At 37.3% G+C, this 26,041-nt stretch overlaps 5 protein-coding genes and 1 non-coding gene across 6 annotated transcripts; 4 read left to right on the top strand and 2 right to left on the bottom strand.

Annotated features, from left to right (window-relative positions):
* The first annotated feature begins 1,717 nt into the window (after positions 1–1,717).
* LOC137736809 (ethylene-responsive transcription factor ERF113-like) lies at positions 1,718–4,500 on the top strand. Its single transcript, XM_068476081.1, has 2 exons — positions 1,718–2,201; positions 3,689–4,500. Exons 1-2 carry the CDS (start codon positions 2,057–2,059, stop codon positions 4,294–4,296), a joined length of 753 nt encoding a protein of 250 aa, XP_068332182.1. The 5' UTR covers positions 1,718–2,056; the 3' UTR covers positions 4,297–4,500.
* A 3,963-nt stretch (positions 4,501–8,463) lies between these two features.
* Positions 8,464–8,544, bottom strand: TRNAL-AAG (transfer RNA leucine (anticodon AAG)). Its single transcript has one exon. It is a non-coding gene; the product is annotated as a tRNA-Leu (tRNA).
* A 51-nt stretch (positions 8,545–8,595) lies between these two features.
* Positions 8,596–10,749, top strand: LOC137737080 (uncharacterized). The gene is made up of 5 exons (XM_068476442.1): positions 8,596–8,977; positions 9,332–9,695; positions 9,931–10,001; positions 10,287–10,385; positions 10,497–10,749. Exons 1-5 carry the CDS (start codon positions 8,663–8,665, stop codon positions 10,605–10,607), a joined length of 960 nt encoding a protein of 319 aa, XP_068332543.1. The 5' UTR covers positions 8,596–8,662; the 3' UTR covers positions 10,608–10,749.
* Positions 10,750–12,210: 1,461 nt separating this feature from the next.
* On the top strand, positions 12,211–16,223 carry LOC137736908 (glycine--tRNA ligase, mitochondrial 1-like). Its single transcript, XM_068476223.1, has 9 exons — positions 12,211–12,733; positions 13,047–13,429; positions 13,559–13,676; positions 13,862–14,056; positions 14,144–14,368; positions 14,665–14,724; positions 14,821–14,901; positions 14,973–15,378; positions 15,781–16,223. The coding sequence occupies exons 1-9, from the start codon at positions 12,239–12,241 to the stop codon at positions 16,011–16,013; spliced, it is 2,196 nt and encodes a 731-aa protein (XP_068332324.1). The 5' UTR covers positions 12,211–12,238; the 3' UTR covers positions 16,014–16,223.
* A 473-nt stretch (positions 16,224–16,696) lies between these two features.
* Positions 16,697–18,934, top strand: LOC137737291 (cytochrome b-c1 complex subunit Rieske-4, mitochondrial-like). The gene is made up of 2 exons (XM_068476734.1): positions 16,697–16,974; positions 18,065–18,934. The coding sequence occupies exons 1-2, from the start codon at positions 16,773–16,775 to the stop codon at positions 18,706–18,708; spliced, it is 846 nt and encodes a 281-aa protein (XP_068332835.1). The 5' UTR covers positions 16,697–16,772; the 3' UTR covers positions 18,709–18,934.
* Positions 18,935–19,017: 83 nt separating this feature from the next.
* LOC137737292 (sec14 cytosolic factor-like) lies at positions 19,018–21,347 on the bottom strand. The gene is made up of 6 exons (XM_068476735.1): positions 21,118–21,347; positions 20,430–20,682; positions 20,279–20,315; positions 19,976–20,081; positions 19,718–19,828; positions 19,018–19,435 (listed from the first exon to the last, which is right to left on the bottom strand). The coding sequence occupies exons 1-6, from the start codon at positions 21,262–21,264 to the stop codon at positions 19,319–19,321; spliced, it is 771 nt and encodes a 256-aa protein (XP_068332836.1). The 5' UTR covers positions 21,265–21,347; the 3' UTR covers positions 19,018–19,318.
* Between the last annotated feature and the right edge of the window lie 4,694 nt (positions 21,348–26,041).

Genomic DNA, 26,041 nt, shown 5'->3' with positions numbered 1-26,041 from the left:
AGGATGATCCTCTCCATTAGCTCAGGAGAGGATCCAAATCCGCTGGGGAAATCATCAAAATATTCCTTCCTATATATTCAACGAGATCAAAGTAAACGTGAAAGACACAACCATACATGACAGTATTTGACAGTGACACACCCCCATGTGAATTAAGTTGAAAATCTCTACTAGATCAAAAATATCCAAACAAAAATTGAGACGATTATATGGAGAAAAACTCGCTCTCAATATAAAGAAAATGACAAAATTGAGATGCGCGACGTACGATCTTCTCCACCTCTTCAGCTTCATATAATTAATTTTTTAATTAATTACATCAAAATGATTCCGTAGGTTGATCAATTGTCCATCCATCTCAATTTGGTATCACTTGTAATTGATTTTTGACCTTTATTCTAGGAGATGAGGGTTAGTTAATTACAAATCTAGTATGTATTACCGCTGTCAGGGACGGAGCTATATGTGGTTGCCAGACATCCTTTTCTCTTTATGGGATGGATCCATCGTCTCGTGGCATTTTGATTTAATAATACATTATTATGTAAAGAAAAAGTTGCACATAACAATACATTATTAAGTAAAAAACGCTCCATGACGATAAACATGTTCTATGTAAGTCCTTCCTCTCCCTCCCCCAACCTTTTATTGATCACCTAATTATTTAAACTAGCTCGTCACTACCACTATTACATATTATATATTATTAACGTGTAAGAGTCAAAGTGATGAAAATAATTAACGTGTTAATGATAGTTATGTATATACCTCTTCAAACCATAAAGATAACTAATTGGAAGAAAGCAAAAACTTAACCAAAAACAATTGTTCACATCCTCCTCTTACAATAGCTTAAAGATTATATGCTTAGGACAATGAACATTTCTACTACCATACAACAATAGCTCAAAAGTACTTCGATTTATGTTAACGATAAAATAACAAAATTTAAAGGAGGAGAGAGGAGGAGAGAGATTAGCAAGATGAAGAAAACACAAACTTGAAAACTATTTAGAGTTGTTACTAGTTTCTAATTTTAAAATTATTTCATACTTAAAAAATACATAAGAATATAAACGTATCAGACGGATACAGATAATTTTCACAACATCAAAATACCCCCACAAATAACAATCAAAAGAGACTTAGGTACTCACTAGTGAGTATATGCACTTGCCTTTTGATTTGGCCCATTTAAAAAATGTCACGTCTTCCTTGTTTTTTAAAGACCAAAAAAAATTGATGACACGTTGTTTATTTTTTATAACAATAAAACATGTATTAGTTTATAATTAAATAAAGAGTAATGCTATTCATACCTTACTTTTGTAACACATTTTCATATCACTTTAGGTGACATTTGATGTGGATAGCCACATCATTTGAATTAATCATATTTTTAAATTTAGTTCATTTTTTAATAAACTAATAATTAAGAAAAACTAGTTAAACAAATGATGATTGTGGTATACGAGGAGTCTTTCTCATTCATTTTCTTGGGTTTTGTAAATTTTTCAAATGATGTAGCTATCCACATCAGATGCCACTTATGGTAGTATAGAAATATGGTATAAAAATATAGTATGAATAACATTACTATTAAACAAAATTAAAGAGTGAGTACTCGCCAGTGAGACCCCAAGTATTGTCGAACACACAAGACGATAAACTCGTTATCCTGACCAATAAAACCAATAAAACCTTCCTTTCAAACCCTATTTTCCTTTCTAGTGCATATCTTCACTACCGCACAACACAGGCTCCTCTCTCTCTCTCTCTCTCTCTCTCTCTCTCTCTCGCATCTGATCGATCTATGTCTTGAATCTTGATGTCCTAATCTTAAGACAAACGAAGAAATTTACAGAGGCCTCTAGCTGGCTACAAGCTAAGATATACAAATATCACAAGAAGTTGGAGCTCAGGATTAAAGGTGGATCGGAGGCATGGAAAACGCCCGCTTCCTTCAGAAGCATCAGAGGAGAAAGAGAGGGAGGATCCTCCCCACTACAACCATGATTTCTCTTCTAACTACGAATCTTCCTGGACGGAAGCTGACATGTCAGCCATGGTTTCTGCTCTCACTCAAGTTATTGGAACCACCGAAGGGCATGCTGCCGTGCAACCAAACCCTACATCCATCTCAGACTCATCACCCCTAGTCAAACAAGAACCCGACCGCTCTGAACCGGTTCAAGATCAAGGTATATATATGATTTCTATTTTTCCTTCCTTTTTTTTATTTTCATTTTTTGGTCCCCCGACCTTTTTTTTTCTTGGGATTGTTTTAAGTTGTTTTTTTTTATTTTTTTATATACCAGAAATATTTTAAACTAAATTTATCTAAGAAATTCATCTAAGCTATGAGGAGTGAGATTCGAACTTAAATGTAGAACAAAAAACACACTGTTTTAACTAACTTGGCAAAGCCCAGATCTGAATGATCGTTTTAGCTAATGATATTGACATGTGCTAAGCTAGCGGTATTCGGGTTGGCTATGTGTATGCATATGCTTTCACAGTATTGTTGTGATTGTGATCTATCTTTTGTTTGTTTCCAAAGCACTTGCATTCTCCAAAGTTGTCGTCATCTATACATGTCCATCTCTAAATCCGTATAAATTGGACAAGATACTAATCGAACTAATTGAGTAGCTAGCGAGGTTAGCTAGATTGCTCTTCCTTCTCCTAACCCTATTTTTGTTATCCTCCACTACGAATATCCCAGCTGTGTGTTTCTTGCCTAAATCACATTTGACCAAAGACTTTTTAGGTATCCAGTTCCAATGTATGGTCATAGACAATTTCAATATTTTTGTATCCTACCTACCTTCCGTGAAGAACCCTCTTTCCATCTCTCCAATTGTCAACAAGCTAAAAATAATTCTTGTTCCATCTGGGACATTCTTGTCATGTTTTTCTCAATTTTCACAAACCGACTATTACTAATTGAAAAGTTTAAACTTAAATACAATTTAGAGACGTTTGGTTTTATCTTTTATCTTTTTCTGTTTTTCTAGTGAGTTCTAGTCTATCTTGCCTCAGCATTATCCGATCTTTGATAAGGACGTCTTAAACTTTATAGCTATTCACTTTCTTTGTTTGGTTGGTGCAATTTCCACTTAAGTTGAAGTTCACTGGAAGATTTGCTAACTTCAAAATAGTTTACTGAAAAGGAGGGGAATGCTTTGAATTCCAGTCCCTATCTTTGTCCTGCTTTCGTATGTAAGACCTTTACTTTTAAGAAGGAATTAAAGCTGTTTTGAATATAAACATGTAATACTTTAGCACAATAGGGCACACTTGCGCTGATTACACTCCTCTTCTAGGTTCCTTCCAGAAGACGTGTCATTGCATCAACTAGCTAGGATATAGTAGCATGGTCTATAGTAACATAAATATATATACATATATGTATAGAAGTTAGTCTTATATATCACCAATACTATTATTTTCAAGATTAATTGTAGAATTTTTTGTGATGTTTCTTGTAATGATATATGTTTAAAACGACATCATTCTGTAACAAACTATATTGATACATAAAAATGTAATTTATAACGTCTGTCTCATAATACATTGTTGTACCAAACTATTGGATACATAGAAGTGTAATTTCTTATCTCTGTCTCATAATACATTAAACTTTGTGTATGTTGTTACTCCATGACGTGCATGTTTGTGAATAAAGAGACCGTAAGGAGGCGACACTATAGAGGAGTGAGACAAAGACCTTGGGGCAAATGGGCAGCTGAAATACGTGACCCAAAGAAAGCAGCCAGAGTTTGGCTTGGGACTTTTGAGACCGCGGAAGATGCTGCCATTGCCTACGATAACGCAGCTCTCAGGTTCAAGGGCACAAAAGCCAAGCTCAACTTCCCCGAACGAGTTCAAGGCAAGACCGATTTTGGCATCCTAATGGGCAGTTCTGGTACTACAACAAACAGTAGCAGTGGTGCTGCCTCTACTCAACGAACACAAAATCTCATGAGACCAGCTGGCCGTATTGTTAATCCTCAGACAGCTCCTGCTCCATTAATCACGTCGCAGCAGCCGGAAACTTTCCCTGATCTTTATCAGTACGCGCAGCTTCTTTCCAGCAATGATGCTGATTTCTGCAATTATTCTTTTTATCCATTTAATCAAGATCCAAGATTTACTTCACAGTTTTCTCCATCATCGACGAATTTGTCATCTTCCACTGCATCACATGATTCACAACCATCGCAACAAAGACGACAAGATCATGAGGAGGATGCGGGGAATAAGGACTGGAATTCGAGTAATCCAAGGGAGTAGCACTATTATGCGTTATTTAATTTTGATGCGGTTCAATTTTATGTATTATATCGAGGAAGTTTAATATTTTGAGAGCATTTGTTTGTTCAATTAGTACTAGTTAGCTAGGATTATCATTTCAGGTTTTTATTTTTTTTCTTTTTTATGGATATATATGTATTGCCTGGGTTTTTTACGTATTTTTGCAGCCATGCCCTGATCGAATCACAACCCTAATACATCATGCATCACTGGTTCATTTTAAGACTTTTTATAATCAGTTCAGTGTACTAGTACTATATATCAAGCATGCAAAATTTATTTTCAAGTATCAAGTAGAATGTAGACGTGATATGGAGGAATTTTCAGGATGACAGTGTTATTGTGGTGTTGCAACGACTTGTACTGTTATTCCTGATTTATATATTAGTATGGATTGTGCTTTTGTTCCCTCCAGAGGGAAACTTGTCCTCCCACTTATGATTAAGGTAGCTTCACCGTGAGATCTTTATAATCGGAACAGTTCATTATATTTATCATCATCCAAATATCATATCTGCTAAAAAACACATAATTAATTCGGATGTCTCCTAGTCATCCAAGTGTGTCAAATGAATTAACGATTTTAGTGATAAGTATCATCTTCATGATGAACCGTTTATTTGTTTGATGTATATGAATGACTAAAAGTTCTCCAAATTGAATGATTTTTTGCAGATATGATCTTTAGATTAATGATAAAGAAATAAACAGTTCCGATTATGAGGTTCTATGATGAAGATACGTAAATCATAAATAGAGGGACATATAGGTTCCCTCGTATAAGAACACAAGCATTACCCTATTAGTATTTATATTTTATTGTAAATTCAAGGTCTATTTTTATTGTAACACATGACCGAGTTATATACGTGATGTTGTACTGGTCACAATCAAAATATTTTTGTATAAAAGAGTGATTATTCTGATTTCCAAGAGCTTAAAATTTTACTAAGCAAATGGTGTAGATGTAAAGTTGCAAATTTTTTTTTTTTTTTCTCTTGCAAAACGAGAGAAAGAACATTATCTTATTTTTATTCCACTATCATGAGTTTAAATCAAATTATCGGCATCTGATATATAATGAACGCTTTTAATTATTTTAAAAACGAACTGTTTCCATTCAACTTGATGGAATGTCATATTCAGATATTGTTATCAAAACAAAAAAATCAAATCCGAATATTTGTCTCAACTTAATGCAAAATCAATATACAGTCTACATATGCAAAGAAGTGCCGTCACTTCGAGAATTAAAGGTGGAATATTATTTCCAATCGCCTGATGGGAATTCAATCAGCTGAAATATAATTAATTTGGTTTCAACTTGCTACGAAGATTAATTAAACGAATGTACCAAAAACTAACATCACTTGGTCTGTTGAAGCAAAACAAACACTTATTACAGTACTATACTCACATATAAACTTAATTAACAAAACATGTTGACAAATAAATTAATGGAAAGTTGGAAAATTGGAAAATGGAAAGTGAAATATCCTAATAATTTATAGTGAAATCCTAATAATTTATCAGTTCTCCGGTAGCAAATAGATCTCGACAAGTAAACATTCCCAAAACCTTGATTAGTAACCCCCACCGGCACACAATATTAATGCGATTTGTAACACAAGTTTTGAAGAAAGATGTAAACGTGCTGAGAAGCTTTTGATCAGCATGGCTCCACCACCTTTCTTTTTCTTTTATGTAAGAATATTCTGACTAATGAGACGTGGTTCTAATTAAACCAGTTTAGTTTATGAAGAAGGGCATTCGAACTTTGATGCAAGATAGTTGGCAAGTTGGTCTAACTTAAAACTGCACAATAAGAGTTGTCGACAATAATTTCATTTTTAGTTTTTAGATTTTATGAAGTAGGTTTGCAGATTTTTCTGTATAACCATCATACTACTACATGTTATCAAAATAAAAAACTCACATTATTTTTACACTAACGAGTGAATAATTTGAACTAACATACACGACAAACCAACCATAATAAAGCACTCACATTATAAACACGTATATTAGTTTATCAACACTGATCCATCCGTTCATCAACTGTAAACAATGTCATTCGTTGATATTATATCGTCTGAATTTTAACACGCTACTTTAGACGTGTTATAAGGTACAAGTTAAGCCTTTTTTCTCCCACTTGTTTTGAGCTTTGGGATAACATTGTTAACAATAAGTTATTATCAAACCTAATTAAGCTAATAAGGTCATTACCTTTTTTGTCGTAACGACTAGTACAAAGCACAAAGTACAGATCCCTCAACGGCTGAAACCATGCGCATGCCAAAGCGCCTCCAGTGGGCCTCCAACCCACTTGCCCCCACAAACGCCAAAAGCTCCAGTGGGCCAGCCTCAAATCCTCCAAAGCCCACGAAAGGTCGATCTGCTTAACAAAGGACCCAAAAAACGACAAAAATTAAAAGCAAACAAAGGAGATGAGAAGAAGCTTCCTCCTTTTCTTTTTTCTTTTTTTTCCCCTTTTTTTCCTTATTTTTTACGCTTTTCAGAGACGCATGAATATTGGTGACGCGTGCTCAGTTATCAAGGCAAAGCATGGGATTTGGGCAAAATCCAATCAGGAAAGGATAGATGTGAGGATGGTGGGTCCCACGTCTGATTTGGACAAGTGGCACACACAAAGGCTGTGGATTTCTATGCTTTCGGTCTCTTCTTACCTCCAATGTCAAATTTTGCGGCGACTGTCGTGTCTCCCCTCCTTTTGTCTTGGGATCAGGATCATTTCTTAAGCTAAGGGTGAGAATCTTTCGATGCAAGCTGGGCCGATTAAATTTTATCGAACAATTATAAATAAATTTTTTTTTTTTAAATTATAATAATTTTAATCGTTGTTATTATATTATGCCATGCTTACAAGATTAAACTCCGCGAGCCGCTTTCACATTTTTCTCCTCTCCTTTCTTTCTTTTGGTACAACTGAATTTTTTAATTATCCATCTAACATCAATTATTTGTTTCAAAAGAGTACGTACAGTTTAAAAGTTACAAATTTAAATTTAAATTTAAAGACTCAAATTTGTTAAACTGTCATGTGCAACATTCTTTCCAATATCATGCATGTACACGTGACTTATTTACGTCTCTTCTTGTATTATGTTGATCAAAAGAGTATAGTTATTGGCTCCGTAAAAAATTATGGTAGGAAGATTTTTTTCTTCAAATTTTAAGCAGGACGATGATGTTGCATTAAGAGAGCTTTTATTGGTGAAAAAAGTCATCATAAACACGAAGACTCTTTCGCCAGCATGATGATTTTTTGCAATATCAATAATAGCTTTATAGAGAAAAGTAATTAGTGAAATTATGCTTTAATAGCTTTGATCACGCATGAGTTTTTGTCATGTCTTGGTACAAAATATTCCACTCGTGCTAAGCTTGTTTATTGATCAAGTTCATTGCACCAAATGACAACTACAAAACATTATCATCATGAGCATTAGTCGCGCGGTCTAATATTTGTTTAGGGCCATTTGATAATTATTTCTTTTCAGTTTGAAATGTAAAAATTGAAATCTTATTTGGTAACTATTTTTTGTTAAAAAAAAATGAAAACTATTTTCTTGAGTTTTCAAATTTTGGCTTGGAATTTTCAGTTTTTTGTTTTGAGTTTTCATTTTTTGAAAACCAAAAATTATTATCAAACAAAATTTAAGTTTTCAAAAAAGAGAAAATTGAAAACGAAATGTTTATTAAATGACCCATTAAGTAATGCATCGTGCATATGATTGTTTAGCATTGTACTAGTATATTGATCAAATCAAGTGAAATTAGGTCCATCGAGCATTCAAGCTCGTAATCGTTTACCGTAAAGTGGAGACTGAGTACCGCTATATTTTTTTGTGCAAGTTCACATCTACTTTGTGGAGTTGAATGAATGAGATTCTGAGAATACACAAGAAATAGGCATTAGGGAATGAATGACCTTGCACTTGACCCAATCCAATTCTCAAAGATTCATTAACTTGTAGCTGATCCGGCCCGTTATAGGTCGTTGTAGGAATTGGTCCATGTGTGCCTATGTTAAGCGTTATTTGGGCCACACAATACAGCAAAATACTGTGGGCCTGTTAAAGTCCAAAAGTTAAAAAAAAAAATGGTTAGAAAAAATTGAAATGTTGACAGTGGGATTTGAACCCACGCCCTTTCGGACCAGAACCTTAATCTGGCGCCTTAGACCAACTCGGCCATATCAACATGTTGGTAGGTCGGTCTTGATTAGATAATTAGTTGGCTCTAACCAGCAAAGCCTTCATCATCTGCATCTGTGACAGCCACACATCTGAAAGTTCTGAACAGAGCGAATGGGATTTTTATGCCATCAAGTAATCAAATAACTGAAATTAGCAAACCCGTTCCATTAATTTGCCCAAAAATGGGTTCCAGAATGCTGTGTCTGTCTGCAACCGTAGTCCCTCCTCCTGCGCCTGCTCCTGCTGTAAAGCTTACCACATCAAATAATATGTCCCCGATTTTTCTTTCTTCTTCTGCAGATAAAGCTTCGGCTCGGCTTCAGTCTTTCAGGTGCAGAGCTGTCGGAGAAAGCTCTCAGCCGCAGACCTCGTTGGCTGAAACCGTATATCAGGGAGTTTACGGTCCTTGGTCCGTCGACTCCACCGACGTCAGAGAGGTACTCAACCACTTGGAGCCCATTTTTAAGTGCTTCTGTAAAAAACACTCCTGCTTGTGAGTGCTTTTGTTTAAAGCAGTGCCTGCAATTCGTTCCCATTTCGGTCAAACCCAGAATTTTATTTCTACCCGTTTTTTTGTTTTGGGTGTTTATCATGGTAGTTTCATAGTCGGTCTAGTGGCCCAATACTAATGACTAGACCCAATACTAATCAACATCGAGATTATTTCTAGCATAATCTTGATGCGTCAATACGATACAAGTAGTGTAACCATTTAATATAAGTTGTATTTGATTCGGTCAAGTTTCGGACTGTAGCATTTTCACATTCTTCAACATTTATTGGTGTGGCAGGTTATTTTGTACAGGTCGGGACTAGTGACTGCGGCTACATCATTTGTAGTTGCAGCTTCTGCTGCATTTTTGCCTGATAGTTTCTTCTTAACTGACATTGTCAAACACAATCTCGATTTTGTCTACGCAATCGGAGCTGGTGGATTGGGGTTGTCCCTTTTTCTGATTCACATCTATGTGACTGAAATTAAGCGCACTCTGCAAGCATTTTGGGGGCTTGGTGTTGCCGGGTCTTTCGCAACATATGCATGCTTGGCTAGACCAGCTGGAGATGGTTTGGTGCAATATGTTGTGGATAACCCCGTCGCTATCTGGTTTGTTGGTCCTCTCTTTGCTTCTCTCACGGGACTAGTCTTCAAGGAAGGTAAGATACGATAGATTATTTGCGCAGGACACTCGTTTTTTTGTTAAAGGAGGGATTTTGTATCAACAATGTCGATAATGTATAACATTTTGTTAACGACTTATTGGCACTGTAATCCGTCCCTTAATAAATAACAAACGTCATGTCTAGAGAGGTGATATGCTTTGTATTGCCTTCTTGCTCGCTTGTTTTCGAGTCTTGGCAAAGTAATATTAAAACTAAGTGCTTGTTACAGGTCTCTGCTATGGAAAGTTGGAAGCTGGAATTCTCACATTCATCATACCTACTGTTCTTCTGGGGCACTTGGTATATCTTGTTCAAACTGATCCCCTTTCCCTTTTCAAATTGATCCCTTGCATTGTCTCCTCCCCTGTACTTTGCAAACTGTTCCAGTCTGAATTTGACGGATTTCATGCAAGAAATAAACAGAAGTTGACGGATCTTTGTTGATTGGAACAATGTGCAAACTACAGAGGAACGAAAGTGGAACTTTGTGAATACTATAGGACTAAAACCGTGTGTTAGACTTTCTATGTGCAGCTTTTGTAACCTCTGCTGTCTAGGAACTAATGGAGTTCATGTTAAACACAGAGTGGACTGATGGACGATGGAGCAAAACTTTCTTTGCTCGGTTTGTGGATGGCCCTGTTTGTAATTTTTGCCGGAAGGAAGTTCACTCAACCGATCAAGGTAATTTTCCAGTTGACTTAACTGTATAAAAATGAAAAATGCCCCTTATTTCAGTTATCGTTCAAGCTTATGCTCATCGCATTTGGTAACAAACTGTTTTTCACTTTCAAGGATGACATTGGCGACAAGTCCGTCTTTACATTCAATTCTCTACCTGAAGACGAGAAGATGGCCTTGATTCAGAAGCTTGAGCAACAAAAGTTACGTCAGGATGTCGATTAGAGAAATACGAGCCACAGTGGCAGTTTAGTATAGTCTATAGAAAGGAACAACTATGTAATATCAATTGAAAGGAACAGCTAATTTTATATGTACAACTACTGATGAACCATTGCAGATTCATGAACCGAACTTCTTTCTCTTACGATTCGGTTTTAGGTTTCTTTCTACTGCACTTGCAGTTCGTTATTGTTTGTCTGAGAAGCCTTCTCCTTGAGATTATCCATGACACACTTTAGTTCTCGGTTAACCTGCTCCTCGTGAAACAGGTAGCGTTAGGATTATATGCATTCACTTCGACAATGGAAAGCTAGAAACATCTTCCGCTTCCTCTTGGCCTTCAAAGGGCTCTATAATTATCAAGGGGCTCTAAAATAAACTCTGACCAAATCTGTGTGCAGGATTCGTTTTCCATTGGAATGCGGTTTTGAAAATTATTGTGGACCAACTGCCTTATCTATTTTCCTCTTCCTCCAAACTTATTTGGCAAGTATATCTTGGTCATTAACGGGATGCACTTAAACACTATCATATGCTTTCCTCATCATTATCTATATATTACCTCAAACTTGAAAGAAATATGCCACATTGTCACGCCCCAGATTTGGCCCAAACTAAATCGAGTATATGACACTTCACGTTACTTTTAAGAGTAAAAAGTAACTACTTCCAAAGCAAGTTATTTGGATGATTGCTTTTGAAGTTATTTGGAATTCTGTTGGTTTTCAATGTGGAGTTCCCAGTTACCGAAATATTACTTACGTCTAATGCACTATTCTATTAGTTTAAACTACAAAGTTCAGAAGTCCAAATGTAAGCTGAAATTACTTGAAGTTCGTAGCTTTTGACGATCATATGGCAATGTGGTCGAGGACAAAGAGCTTGGCAAGAAAGTTCAGCTCCAAGGCGCAATAACACGCTTCAGTTTCTAGTGACGCTAAGATCGTAGACAAGGAGCTGGCGCTCACTTGCTCGGGTTTAGTTTGTGCCAAATCCGGGACGCAACACTTTGCATGTGGAGGAACTTAAAGAATTGAATTGAGAAGTTAGAAAATAATAGAAAATGAGGTGATTTGCAAGTAAAATTATAAAGATTATATCCGAAATATGTTATAATTTATCAAACACTATCTATTGTCAAACTACAACAGAAGCAGTTTCTATAAAGAGTTCTAGTAATAGCAAACCAGTCATAAAACATCCCACTTATAAGTGTGAGAAAATACAGTAGACCGTAATACTAAATAGCACAATCCCTTAGTTAATAACTTAATAGTATAGATCTATAGTAATTTTTCTCTTTGTTAGCATAAACCCTAAAGTACTTAAAAAACAATTTGACCATATTTTGTCAGGGTTACCAAGTTAATGGTTTAATAATTTTACATCTGGGCATTATCGTCACTAAAATAGTAAACATGGATTTTGTTGTCAATTTCCGAATTTGAAGTGTAGACGGTTTAAATAGAACTTTTAACACGGGTCCCGGTCCATACCTTTGCCGCTTGCTGGGCTTTGTAGTATATGAACCAACGGGTCCAAAAATTTCACGAAACGACATCGTTTCTTGACCCGTCCCTTAAAACCCTAACCAGAACAAGTGGTTTAGTTTCCCACAAGTGGCGAAAATTCGCATGCGTAAATTCTCCGCTTTCATCACCTCATCAGCTTCTTTTGGTCACTATTTCTGCTCCAATCGCTTCACTCCGCTCCTCCACTCGCCTCCGCCTCCCTCCATCATCCGCCACTTCACGCCGCCGATGGCCGCCCCGGAAGACTCGCTCCGCAAGGCCCTCGCTGACAAGCTGTCGGAGGTCGAGAACCAGGGGAACCAAGTGCGGGCTCTTAAAGCCGGCAAAGCCGACAAGTCGGAAATCGACGCCGCCATTGAGGCACTGAACTCGCTCAAGCTGGAGAAGGCTTCGATCGAGAAGGACCTCCAGGCAACATTGAGCAGCAGCGAAGGGTCCGGTAACAGGGAGGCGTTTCGTCAGGCGGTGTCGAATACGCTTGAACGGCGTCTCTTCTACATCAAGTCTTTTAACATCTACGGTGGCGTTGCAGGGCTGTATGACTACGGCCCGCCCGGTTGCGCCGTCAAGTCGAACGTACTTGCTTTTTGGCGGCAGGTTCGATTAACTTCATTTCTCTACTAAAATTATTTCCTGCTGAATTTTGTTAAATTCTTTGACGTGCATGAACTTAAATTATCAGTATATAATTATAAGTATGAATTTGTGCCTCTGATTATTGTTAATTTCATAATCTGTTAGTGGGATTCTGGATGGGTTTTAATTTTTAAATCTATGTGTAATTTATTTTATCAAATTACTTGTTAAGATTGGTAACGAGCTTTTCGGATTCTGAAGAACGTTACGAATGAGGGGAAGGAATGGATAATCATTGATTTTTGGTATTTTTTTTTTTAAATTTGATTTGCAGCATTTTGTTCTGGAGGAGAACATGCTGGAAGTTGACTGTCCCTGTGTCACACCTGAGGTGGTTCTCAAGGCATCTGGGCATGTTGACAAATTCACTGATCTTATGGTGAAGGACGAGAAAACTGGGACTTGCTACCGAGCGGATCACTTGCTGAAAGATTTTTGTAACGATAAGCTTCAGAAGGATCTCAACATTACTGCAGAGAAGGCCAAGGAGCTTAAGCATATACTTGCGGTGCTAGATGACCTCTCGCCTGAAGATCTAGGTGCAAAGATTAAGGAGTTTGGTATTACTGCCCCTGATACGAAGAATCCTCTATCTGATCCTTATCCTTTCAACCTGATGTTTCAAACTTCAATTGGTCCATCTGGCTTGATTCCTGGGTGAGCATATAGACACAGAAACGACTTTTTTTTTTATGTTTCGATAATGCTAGAATCAATAGATATGGATTGTGAGAGGTTTTTCCCTTTAATTCTTCTTGTTTCATGTGTTACCTTGTTGTACTGCAGGTATTTGCGTCCAGAAACTGCACAAGGCATATTTGTGAATTTTAAGGATCTGTATTATTACAATGGCAACAAGCTACCATTTGCTGCAGCTCAAATTGGGCAGGCTTTTAGAAACGAGGTTATAATTCATTCCCTCATGATTTTAGACTGAGATCATGCCTGATTTTGCCAGGCCTTCGGATAAATGATTACGTCTAATCGTCTATAAATGGTTGTGGTACTGAGAATTTTGTGCAACACTATTCACTCTTTATTTCTGCTATGTTAAAAAGTCAATTCTTAAACAAGTTAATGTATTTGCAGATATCTCCTCGCCAAGGCCTTCTGAGAGTTCGGGAATTCACACTGGCTGAGATTGAGCATTTTGTAGATCCTGAAGACAAATCTCACCCGAAGTTTGCAGAGGTTGCAGAGTTGGAGTTTTTGATGTTCCCTAGGGAATTACAAATGTCAGGGGAATCTGCAAAGACAATCCGTTTGGGTGAAGCAGTTGCTAAGGTTGGGTTCCATCAGATATTTTTACCTTTTTTTTTTAATTTGTTTTTATATCGAAGTTTAACGTTGCTTCAATTTCACTCGATTTAGGGAATTGTCAACAATGAAACGTTGGGCTACTTCATTGGAAGAGTATATCTTTTCCTTACCGGTTTAGGTATTGACAAGAAACGGTTAAGGTTCCGTCAGCACCTTGCAAATGAAATGGCTCACTATGCTGCTGATTGCTGGGATGCTGAGATTGAGAGTTCCTATGGCTGGATTGAGTGTGTTGGTATAGCTGATAGATCTGCATATGACTTGCGTGCTCATACGGTAAGGATTTATTAGATCTCTTTTAAGAAACTCTTAACTGCAGACTACTTTTTATTAATCAATATGCTGAGATAGTATGATTGTAAAAATGTGTTGACTGACTTTTGATTTCATTTATAGTGTTTTTCTCCAGTGGTATTTAGTTCTGAATTTTAAAACTTGGGGTTTTATCTATGAAACTGTTATGCCGACATGAGAGAAGCCATACAACATAAAGTGATGCTAAGGCTTTACACTAATGGAAAGCTATCTGTTCATGGAGTATTGTTTTTCCTTTTCCTTTTCTTTTATGACAGGAGAAAAGTGGTGAAGCTCTTGTGGCTCATGAAAAATATCCAGAACCAAGAGAAGTAGAGGTAATGTTTTCTGCAGATCACGTAGACCATTGTTGTTATTAGTAATTTCACCTGTAAGAAAAACAGTATCATTTTTTACTTGTTATGTAATTTCAGGTGTTGGTTATAGCTCCAGTAAAGAAAGAGATCGGCCTTGCATTCAAAGGGAACCAAAAGAATGTAATTGAAGCGTTGGAGGTGAATACAGAATACTCTCTTCTGATTCTTCATCTCGTAATTCTGTTAAATATAGAAGTTATTCATTTCAGGCCATGAAAGAACAAGAAGCTATGGCATTGAAGGCTGATTTAGAGTCTAAAGAGGAGGTGGAGTTTTACGTCTGCACGCTGGGGAAGAATGTAACCATTAAGAAGAGTATGGTAAAAATTTCAAAGGAGAAAAAGAAAGAACACCAGAGAGTATTCACGCCTTCTGTAATTGAACCATCTTTTGGTATCGGCCGAATTATATATTGCCTCTTTGAGCACACATACTACACGAGGCCTAGTAAAGCTGCTGATCAACAGTTGAATGTTTTTGGTTTCCCCCCACTTGTGGCACCCATTAAGTGCACAGTTTTTCCTCTGGTTCAGAACCATCAGTATGAGGATGTTGCTAAAGAAATCTCCAAGTCATTGACTGCTGCTGGAATCTCGCATAAAATTGACATTACAGGTATGGAACTAAGTCAATTATCTCTGTTTGTAATTTTTTGGCATGTAGGGTTTCTGTATTGAATTGCAAAGTAAAATATGGAATATAAGTTCTAGCGCATGTTTATCCATCCATACTTCTCAATGGGATGTTCCCGGACATAATAGTTAGATAGTCGGTTTATGGTAGACTGGTAGTAGGGTTAAGTGGTAAGTCCCTTATTCTGCAGACATGTGTATTTTTTGAAAACTCGTACGCCCTGGAATGCCAGAGTTGCATTCTCGTATGGGAGAAAGGCAAGATGAGCACCCCAGATTTGTATCTTCATTCCTCGTTGTAGTTGAAGCCTAACCTGTTATTGTGAAACGTAGATTAGCAATCAGTTTCGAGTTTTTAACCGTTTTGACTTTTTTATTTGATCAGGTACCTCGATTGGGAAAAGATATGCCCGAACTGATGAACTGGGTGTACCTTTTGCAATCACGGTGGATTCAACATCATCGGTGACGCTCAGAGAGAGGGACAGCAAGGATCAAATCCGCGTTGATGTGAAAGAGGCAGCATCTGTCGTGAAGGATGTGGCTGAGGGAGTGAGGAGTTGGGCTGATGTGTGGGAGACATTCCCCCATCATTCTTCTGCATCTGCAGATGAGTAGGTTTCGGGTGGATTTAACGCGACGAGGATCTAAAACATACAATAGGGTTTGTTGAGTTGGAAATGTTATTACTATACAAAGCCGACGAGGTTGTTGAAGCACAACCAAGAGATGCTTCTTCTTAAATTGTGTGGCAGCTTTCTGTTTCCGTTTCATGAAACCTGAATTTGACATGCTACGAGTTTTACATTTCTGTATTTTCTTGATCAACTGATTGATCGTACAACTTAGATCTACATTAGGGCAAGTCGTTTCGGATTGAAGAATCAAGAGCCGTCAGTGAATAATTTCGTGAAAACGCGAAAAACCTAAGCAACGAGAAATAATTTTTGCACACGTGTTCTTTTAATTTTATAAAAATGTTAACTGGCATTTTTGTCTTTTAATTTTTTTTATTTTCTTCAGTTTAAAAAAAAACATAAATGAAAATAAAATTATTATTAGCATTTTAAAATTTTTATTTTACGCTTTTCATATATATTTTTTTAATTATAAAAAATTTAGAATGTAAAATTTCAAAGGAAAGAAAAATAAAATCACTTCCTAAACAAATTGTCTTTATAAAATAACGTTTTTTTACGCCGTCGTTTATGGGACGACGACGTTTTGGCCCACATAATGCTCGACTTGGACTTTGGTGGGGTCAAATAAGGCTTTTTATTGGCAAAACCAAAAAAGAAGGAAATTTGATTTGTTGGTGGCTTCGAGACCGGAGAAGCTGAGGCCATTGCTACCTAGCGATTACAGAAGAAGAGGAAAATGCTGAGAGTCGCGGGAAGAAGGCTGTCATCTTCTGCTGCGGCGTGGCGGTCGTCGTCGCAGACCGCCCCCGCCTTTGCCTCCAGCGGATCTCATCCGCTTTTCATTACCAACAACAGTAACGACGACTCTTCCTCCGGTTTCGCTTCCAGATCCCCCGCTCTCTTTTTCCTCAATTCCAAAATTCCATCTCTCGTCAGAGGTCAGACCCCTGGCTTCTTCCTCTTCAGATGCATTTAGGTTTTGACTCTGTTCAATCGGTTGTGTTAATGTTTGTTCTGTACAATCAGGGCTCTTATTTTGTAGATTTGGAAATCGAAATTGGTTCATAAATGTTAGGTTATTTTCATTTCTCTAATTATATAATTTATTAATTCATTTCATTTTCAATCTAATAATCTGTCCTAATTTTGGTTTTCGATCCATTTGTTTTCAAAGTACGATCTTTGATTAAATCGAATTGGGTAACATTTCTAATTGGATACGTGGGATTTTTATCGATTGGTTAGCCCATAGCATTTGTGCTCGTTCTGAATCGATGTTTTGCAATTGATTTTGGTGCATTTCAAAACTTGATTGGGGATTGTATTGCTGAATACATTGGTGTGTTTGATTTAACAGAATATGCATTAATTCTTGTTTGAATCTCTTCTTTGTAATGCTGCGCTTTCTTTATTCAGAGATTGAAAGGAGTCTGCGTTAACAGAAAAATTAGTCTGTTTCGTTAGCCCTTTGCTTGCTTATATGCATTGTCTGGTACCCGGCTATGGTTCTGGAAAAGAAGCTGTTGGAAACTTTTAGTTTTAGTGAATATCATTTGTGTACGGATTATGGTCTACACAAGTTCAGTTGATACCATTATGTTGAGACTTGGGCTTCGCCTAGACTGGATTGAATTGTTAGTGTCTGGATATGCGGATAGGTAGGTCGATATTTGGGATTGCTGCTGTAACCAAGGGTTGAATGATGAACCATGTGTCTTCTTTTCAGAGTCATTAACTTGCATTCAGTCTCTGTACTATACAGATATTACATATTCTTTGTACTCACTCTCTCTGGCTGGGGCTGGAAGGTCGTTTTGTTTTGTTATAATCTAGCTATAGTAGTTTTTTGCTAAATGCCTTTAGTCCGTAATTTGATTGGAAAGTGCCTTGCTGAATGCTGATGCGCATTTATCCTTAGGTGTAGATTGGGAAATGTGATGTTTCTTCACATGGTATTGTTGAAATTATATGCATGAGATTCAATAGTGTATGGAACTTGTTTGCTGAATGGTTGGTTCTTCATTTCAGGATTTTCCTCTGAAGCCCTCGCTCCCGGAAATGATATTGGTATTTTCTCAGACGTCCCAGCTACTGTGGCAGCTCTGAAGAATCCTTCTTCAAAAATTGTGTACGATGAGTACAACCATGAAAGGTATCCACCTGGTGACCCCAGCAAGCGTGCATTTGCTTATTTCGTCTTGACAGGAGGCAGATTCGTGTATGCCTCCTTGATCCGGCTTCTCGTCCTCAAGTTTGTACTGAGCATGTCTGCCAGCAAAGATGTTCTTGCCCTTGCTTCCCTTGAGGTTGACCTGTCCAGCATTGAGCCTGGTACTACTGTTACTGTGAAGTGGAGAGGGAAGCCTGTTTTCATTAGGCGTAGAACTGAAGATGACATCAAGTTGGCTAACAGTGTAGATGTTCAGTCCCTTCGTGATCCCCAACAGGATGCAGAGAGAGTTACAAATCCAGAATGGCTTATTGTTGTCGGAGTCTGCACTCACTTAGGGTGCATCCCCTTGCCAAATGCTGGTGATTTTGGTGGTTGGTTCTGCCCATGCCATGGTTCGCACTACGACATTTCTGGCAGGATCCGCAAGGGGCCTGCACCATTCAATCTAGAGGTACCCACTTACAGTTTTTTGGCTGAGAACAAGCTACTCATCGGATGAGAATTGCCTGGCAGTTTTTTTTTTTTTTTTTTTCCTTTCTGGTGCATCATTTTGCATGAGGTTTCATAATTCATAGCTTCATCTACATCAGGGAAATTGATGTTTGCATACTTATTACTTTCTTTTAGTCATGATTTGCACATTTGAATTTTGCATCACTGCCGGTTCTTGATGGAGTTCCGATGTCTGAATAATATAGTTAAATTTTGTTCACCATGTGTAGTTCAATCGAATAATTGAAGCTTGAGCACGCTTGCTTTCTGATGGTTGACTAGGATTACACAATTAAATTGTATCGTAGACAGATCCATACTTACCGTCGTTGTAAGTTAGTCAGACACATGCTAAAGTAACTCATCAAACTCACAACGCAATTGGCCGATAAATAAATGGGAAAGAATGCCGACTTTGATAGTTTCTGTAATCTCTAATTATAGCTTACAAGTAGTGTAACAGAAGAAGGCAACAGCAACTTCTCATGAACAATTTTTCAGAGTCTTCGCTTCGGTTCAGATAGGAACTAATTCGAGTTTACGGCCATATGTTTCTAAGAGCTGCATTTGAGTAATCAAAATATTACTCGGCCGGTCCTCTAGTTAAAGAAAAGAAGCTAGCAGTTCTGGATGGGAACTAATGGCAGTCTGCCTCCATATGCATCTGGGAGCTGGCTCTCGTCGATATCCTTCAGCAGGGTTGAGTTCAGTTTTTTGTCTTTGACGAAAAGGATCTGCAATGTTTACCATGATTTAGTTATAAACTAATGTTGAACAAACAAAAAGTATGCGCCTTGAGCCTCCGGGTCTGGCGGTTTGTGCATCAAATTATTTTCCTTATCGGGTTCATGACATATTCAACGTTTCTAGTTTAACTACATTAACAAGGTTAGCATCATCTTAGTCTAGCGGTACTTCTTTTCCCAACGTTGGAAGAGGTCTTCACTTCGTATCCTGACTCCCCCATTGACCGCAAGTTAAAGAAAGATGACGGTAGGGGCTGCAAAGTAGTTTACCTTCTTTTTGGTTTTGTTGTCAATAAATGGGTAAACCATCTTCCAAGCAGTCATGAATATGTAGGGCACATGGACAAAAAATAACTTGCCAAGCCTCTCCGGGTAGCTGTCCTGCCCAAGACAACAAAGTGCAGACGCAAAAACAAAATCACAACTGAACAGAACGGACACGCACGCTCTGATTGCATTCGTTCACCCAATTGATAATCGAAAACTATTTATAATCTCGTTTGATGCAATGGATCAAGGAATTTGAACCTGTAAGATCGTCAGCGCTGCTATGTATCCACGAACATCGCTATTGGTATAGCCCCATCCTTCAAGATCCGCAATGCATGCAAACTTTTCCTTTCCTGCTGGCATTCTGAAAAGATAAATATAACATATTACATATGAGTCTATGACATTGCAGATTTGCAGTTCACATCTCAACTCTTACGACGTTAACTTCACAATACAATCGTTCTGCGCTCATTCAAAGATATCGATAATTCATCAAAACCATCATACTAAAATGATTGAACCACCAAAAGTCTGCTGTCATAACAAAGTGTGAGTTACCTGGAACATATTTTATCAAGAGTGTAGACTACAAAACCTGCAAAAGGAAATGTCGATAACTTACTGAATTCATATCTCAGAATCTCATATCAAATCCAAAACATATGCAGGTCTCATAACTTATCAGAGTCCCCAAAAAAGTAGTACGTACGTTTGAACTCTTCAGGTGTGGTCTGCTTATGCCGCCCACCATACACAACGACAATGGGGCGTCCAGTCTTGTCCACGCCTTGCATGAACAGCTTGTTCTGAGCAAGTTGGCTTGGAATCTCTGACTCCGAGATGGAGCCATTCGGCACAAATGACTTCTTCCAACTCAGATACTTGAGGAACATGTTAGTAGCCTTCTCAATATCCAGATCACGCGCCCGAAGAAATCTCCGAATCATGAAATCATCCACATCCTGCATACCAGCACACAAGCATTATGCAAATGTGAGAAGAATATGAACAATGAGGGCGATCTCAATACACAGAAAGCAAAAGCTTCAAATTAAACACTAATTTGAGATCGCATAAAGTAACAAGTTTATGAACTTTCCTTGAGTAACCAACACTAGAGGTACTTGTTAGAATTAGTGAATGACCAAATTTAAAATCATTACAAATAGCTTGACATGAGTTTAGTCAGACTAGTATGTCTACTCTTACAGCCAAATTTTAAACTTTGTCCTCGTAATTAGAGTATATTAAAATGTCTCATAAAAAATTAAAAATAAAAATCATGAAAAAGAAGTTTCACTAAAAGAATTATAAACAAAAAGAAAGGAGAAAAAGGCAAAAAGAGGCAAGGGAGAGAGAGTGGAAGGAGCGATCCAATTCCAAATCCAAATCCCAACCTTGGAGGAGGGATCTTCTCTTTCCACAAGTGCTCTCATGATTCCCACTTTGTTTCTCTCTATCTCATCGCTCTCAAAGTTTGCTTCTTCTTCCACTTCCTCATATGCCTCTGCCATGCCTTTCCCATTCCCGCTCGATGATTCCATTCTCTCTCTCTCTCTCTCTCTCTCTCCCCCCCCCCCCCTTTTTTCAGCTAAATTATCTATCCAGTTAAGTCCAATCACCTCCTCTGTTGTTCTTCCCACGTCCTACCACAAACGCAGCTTTCCAATTTCTAAATAAATATCTAGAGAGAGAGAGAGTGAGAAAGTAAGCGAGGGAAAGTGTGAGAGGGAGAGAGATGGAAGAGGACATAAATCCAGGCAGTTGGGAATTGTCAATAGATGGCTGAGCAGTTTGTCTGCATGCCGACTTTCAAATTTGACGTACTCGTGAGCTTTCGTCAAAATCTAACAAAATCAATTTTATTCCTTATTTTTTTAGAGTCGAGCGAAAATGTTGAATTAGTCAGAGGGACGTAGTTTAAACATATCGTACACAACACCTTCCTACCACTATAGTAAATGGCTACTTGCCAGTTGTTATAACACCTTTTAACATTTTTTGTTTTTTTTTTTTTTTTGAGTTTTTATCTCAAATGATCATTGAAATTGATCAAACTCATCATTTTGGTCTTTCACTTTCAAAATCAACCAATGTTGTCTGTGACAGTCACTACACCATATCAATTTGGTCTTTCCGTCAATTATTCTGTTAGTTTGTATGTGAGACCCACAAATCCAATGGAATTGTGACACGTGGATTACACAAAATAAGAGTTTTTATCGCAAATGATCCCTGAATTGATGCAACTCCTCATTTTGGTCCTTGAGTTTCAAAAATCAATAAATTTAATCCCTAACTTGCAATACCGCACGTCAATTTAATCATTCCGTTAAAGTTTCGTCAATATTTTTGTCCCACTAATCCAATCATATAGCGCCACGTGGATTAATTATAAAAAAAAAAAAAAAAAAAAAAAAAAAAACTATTTTTTTTAAGATTTAAAATTAAAAGTAAAATAAGAAACTAAAAACCAAAACTAAAAGAAAAAAAAAAGTCATCGTCATCTTCATCAAGTATGCTAAAAAAGAAAAAGAAGGCACCATGACACCACTGAAGTACTTGGCCTCCTAATCATTCTCTCTAGTTGGTTATAGGCCTATCAAATTTGAATTGAATTTGGATTCGATTTTATTGAATTTAGATTGAATTTTTTCCAATTAGGGTTGTGGGATGTTAGAAAAATGTCAATGCGGAATACTTGTCTGTTGGTTTACTCTTAAAAGAAAATAGTTTATTCTAGTTAATCCACGTGGAGTCATATAATTGAATTAGTAGGACTACATCAACACACAAACGAAAAATATTGATGAAATTTTAATGGAAGGACTACATTGATGTACGGTAGTGAAAGTCAGGGACCAAATTTATTGATTTTTGAAACTCGGGGATCAAAATGAAGAGTTGGATCAATGTCAGGAACCATTTGCGATAAATACCCTTATTTTGTGTAATCCACGTGTCACCATTTCATTGGATTTGTGGGTCCCACATACAAACTAACAGAAGAATTGATGGAATCTTAATGGAATGACCAAATTGATGTGGGGTAGTGAATGTCAGAGACAACATTGATTGATTTTGAAAGTGAGGGACCATATGATGAATTTGATCAATCTCAGGGATCAATTGTGATAAAAACACTTTCTACTTTGAACAATCGATATTTCCACACTAGGGGAGGGGTGGGCTTAGCCTCACAACTGACTAGCAATAATATGGTTCAAATTCTCCTTTAGCCAAAATGATGAACTTGATCAATCTTAGGAACCATTTGCGATAAATACCCTTATTTTGTGTAATCCACATGTCGCCATTTCATTGGATTTGTGGGTCTCACATACAAACTAACAGAATAGTTGACGGAATCTTAACGGAATGACCAAATTGATGTGGGATAGTGAATTTCAGAGACGACATTGATTGATTTTGAAAGTGAGGGAAAACACTTTTTATTTTGAACAATCGATATTATCTACACTAGGGGAGAGGTGGGCTTAGCCTCACAATAGACTAGCAATAATATGGTTCAAATTCTCTTTTAGCGAGATTTGAACCTAAGACCTCTCACTTATAAATGAAGAGGAATACTACTAAATCGTAGTACTAAGTGGCTAACACCTTTCAACTTTTAAAATGTTTTGCAACTCTCCATTGTTGACTCTTGTTTTGTGTCCGTTGACCAACATCCGTGACCGTTTGTCCGTTCTTTTATCTCTAATATTAGAAAACCAAAAGAAAGTTATTATGATTGTGCTTTATTTCTGAGTTAGGCCAACTAACATAACCATATGACTTCTCATTGTCTTGATAAGGGCCTGGTTGGTCCGTTCGTTTCATTTGGTTTACAAACTTTAATTGAAAAGTTTGGCCTTTTTAACACTACCTTTCAGGAAAAGCTGTTTCTTGATTTCAATGCCAATTTCTTTTTAAAGCAACTCATACTATTTCCATTCTTGTGAGAGACTTTTTTAATTGGCGAGTGTTCAAGCGGTTTTATATAGTTATACAAGTGAAAAAAGAAAGACATTGTTTCATGTTCTTTTACTTATTGTATACTGCACTTTGGAAAAATTACCCCTTATAGATGGGAACATGATTTTCTCTCAACAATACCATACAAGACTTTTAATTTGAGTCAATGAAATTAATCTGAGGTGCAAAGTTTAAAGCCATTAAATTTTGTTGGACGGTTCAGATTAGAAGTCTGGTATAGTCTTGTTGGTAAGAAATTTGACAGAGGATTACACATCCCTTTGCTAAGTTGGTCAAAGAATTTACTAAATGTTAACATGACACAAAATGCGTAAATAATTTGTAATTAATGTTTGCCTTGGTTTTCCATTGCAAGGAAAATGATGACATTTACAGAATGACCTTCGGTTGCATTAGTTGTACTAGTAATCAAACTATTAATGTGAGATTTAAGGAGTGAAAGATGAAAATCTCTGTCTTACGTAGTGTTATTCCGAAAACATTGTGAAAACAACGTGTTTAAATTAAGCAAAACTAATGAAAATAGCTTGAAAAGTTTGAGTTTTAATCACAATGACAAAAAAATGTTGTTAGTGAATAGTATCAGGAGTGACTTTTTAGAGTAAAAATGTCATTCTCGTTAAAAGTGAACAATATCAAGAGTGTTTCGTTAAAACTCCCAAATTAATTAAGCAGCTAAAGTTGCTGGTCCATGACGCTAGAATGTCTTTGATATTGCCAAACAAACAAACAAACGTGAAAACGCAACCGCTTCTAGCCCTAGCCCATCTGGTACATTTCACAACAACTAATGATCAGTGACCGAAGATTAGGGGTTTTTTTTTTTTTTTTTTTCAGTAGCCCCTACTGGCAGACAAGCGAAGCCCTTCAGTCATTGATAGAACATAACATCAACTTCTGGCTCAGAGATGGAAAAGCATGAGTGGGAGCATTTCTCAGTTCAACTCTTCGAGGCATGCATGGAAACGCCGCAACTACTTAGAGCTCGGCAATCAATAATCTTTAAGTTTTTCACTGCTGGAACGGTCGAAGCCAAAGCCGCCCTCCTCGTTGTACCCTCATTGTTAACATGGTTATAGCCATAAAACTCAGCTCCCACACAATTAAGCTTAGGCATATATATCCTGAAACACAACATGTCTGAGATGAGGTAAATGGCCAAGCACTGGAACTTCCTCAGGTTCCCATAAATTGTATAACTGAATTAATCTTTTTCAAATTCAATGGTAACATACCACTCATCACCCTGTTGGATAGTGGCCAAATTAGGCTTGGAAACAAAACAATATTGATGAGGGAACATCATGATAAGGATTATGTTTCCTTGTTTTGTGGCTTGATTTGTTCCTTATTTTGTGGCTTGATTTGTTCCTTGTTTTGTGGCTTTTTCAAAGCCATAATTATTTGGCTTTCGGGTGGAAGAAAGGAGGAGAAGAAAATGGGCTGATTTTTATTTAAATGCTTGCCGAGGGAGAAGGCTTGGATTAAGGAAAGCATCCAAAGAGATGGTGAGAGCATTTAGCTCTACCATGGGCACGGGTGAGAGAAATCAAGAGAGATAGAGTGAAAGGTCTCTTGTGAAAAAAGTCTTGGGGTAGAGTGAGGCTCTTGGGAAAATTCTGTGAGTGGGTGTACAAGGGATATGGGATTGGGTTATGTCGATTTAACTCATGTGTAACTTGTACTGTTTTTCTCATAGTGAAGAGCAATATCTCTCCGAGGACGTAGGCAGGTTTTTGCCGAACCTCGTAAATTTCTCGGTGTCTTTATTTCTTGTATTTTAAACTATTCAACTGTGGGTTTGTATGTTGGTGAAGATAATCAGCCAAGGCACAACACACCCATGGTGCTAATTTAGCACCATTGTAGCCAGATATACATACATACATACATATGTATATATTTGAAATTTCAGACTTAGGTTTGGTTGGAGGCCTTCTAGCAATCTTCGTCGTTGTAGTAGTCGTTTCCATCTCTCAAACAACTACTCGATTCAAATGTCAACCATATTTGATTTCTTTGTCTATCACATATTCCAACAACCTAATAATTAGTTGACATTTCAATTGGTTTAAGCCACAGTACAGCTCGTGAATTCTATGACTCCTCCGCCTATCCAGATTTAAGGAAAGTAATTTTCCCACATGAGTCAATCGTCTCATCCCAAATGGAACTTCCGCATACTCATCAAAATAAACATGACTCAAGCTGATCAAATTATATAATTCCTTTTCGAAACGTTTTAATTAAGGTTGCGTGTATCACACATTCTTAAAGTCTGTAGGTTATAGAGGTTGCCAACAGACCTGGGGAGTGATTTGATCT

This window comes from Pyrus communis, chromosome 6 (assembly GCF_963583255.1).
Source record: "Pyrus communis chromosome 6, drPyrComm1.1, whole genome shotgun sequence".
NCBI lineage: Eukaryota > Viridiplantae > Streptophyta > Magnoliopsida > Rosales > Rosaceae > Pyrus > Pyrus communis.
The sequence above is the reverse complement of the archived record's forward strand: the minus strand, read 5'-3'. Positions and strand labels throughout refer to the sequence as shown.

Coding starts and splice junctions, on each gene's coding strand:
- LOC137736809 (XM_068476081.1), top strand. CDS start 2,057: ATGTCAGCCATGGTTTCTGCTCTCACTCAAGTTATTGGAACCACCGAA. Junction 2,202..3,688: donor TGAACCGGTTCAAGATCAAG/GTATATATATGA, acceptor TTGTGAATAAAG/AGACCGTAAGGAGGCGACAC.
- LOC137737080 (XM_068476442.1), top strand. CDS start 8,663: ATGCCATCAAGTAATCAAATAACTGAAATTAGCAAACCCGTTCCATTA. Junction 10,002..10,286: donor CTGTTCTTCTGGGGCACTTG/GTATATCTTGTT, acceptor TGTTAAACACAG/AGTGGACTGATGGACGATGG. Junction 10,386..10,496: donor AGTTCACTCAACCGATCAAG/GTAATTTTCCAG, acceptor TTCACTTTCAAG/GATGACATTGGCGACAAGTC.
- LOC137736908 (XM_068476223.1), top strand. CDS start 12,239: ATGCGTAAATTCTCCGCTTTCATCACCTCATCAGCTTCTTTTGGTCAC. Junction 13,430..13,558: donor CCATCTGGCTTGATTCCTGG/GTGAGCATATAG, acceptor GTTGTACTGCAG/GTATTTGCGTCCAGAAACTG. Junction 15,379..15,780: donor GCATAAAATTGACATTACAG/GTATGGAACTAA, acceptor TTATTTGATCAG/GTACCTCGATTGGGAAAAGA.
- LOC137737291 (XM_068476734.1), top strand. CDS start 16,773: ATGCTGAGAGTCGCGGGAAGAAGGCTGTCATCTTCTGCTGCGGCGTGG. Junction 16,975..18,064: donor AATTCCATCTCTCGTCAGAG/GTCAGACCCCTG, acceptor TCTTCATTTCAG/GATTTTCCTCTGAAGCCCTC.
- LOC137737292 (XM_068476735.1), bottom strand. CDS start 21,264: ATGGAATCATCGAGCGGGAATGGGAAAGGCATGGCAGAGGCATATGAG. Junction 20,316..20,429: donor CACACCTGAAGAGTTCAAAC/GTACGTACTACT, acceptor TTCCTTTTGCAG/GTTTTGTAGTCTACACTCTT. Junction 19,436..19,717: donor ACAACAAAACCAAAAAGAAG/GTAAACTACTTT, acceptor TAAACATTGCAG/ATCCTTTTCGTCAAAGACAA.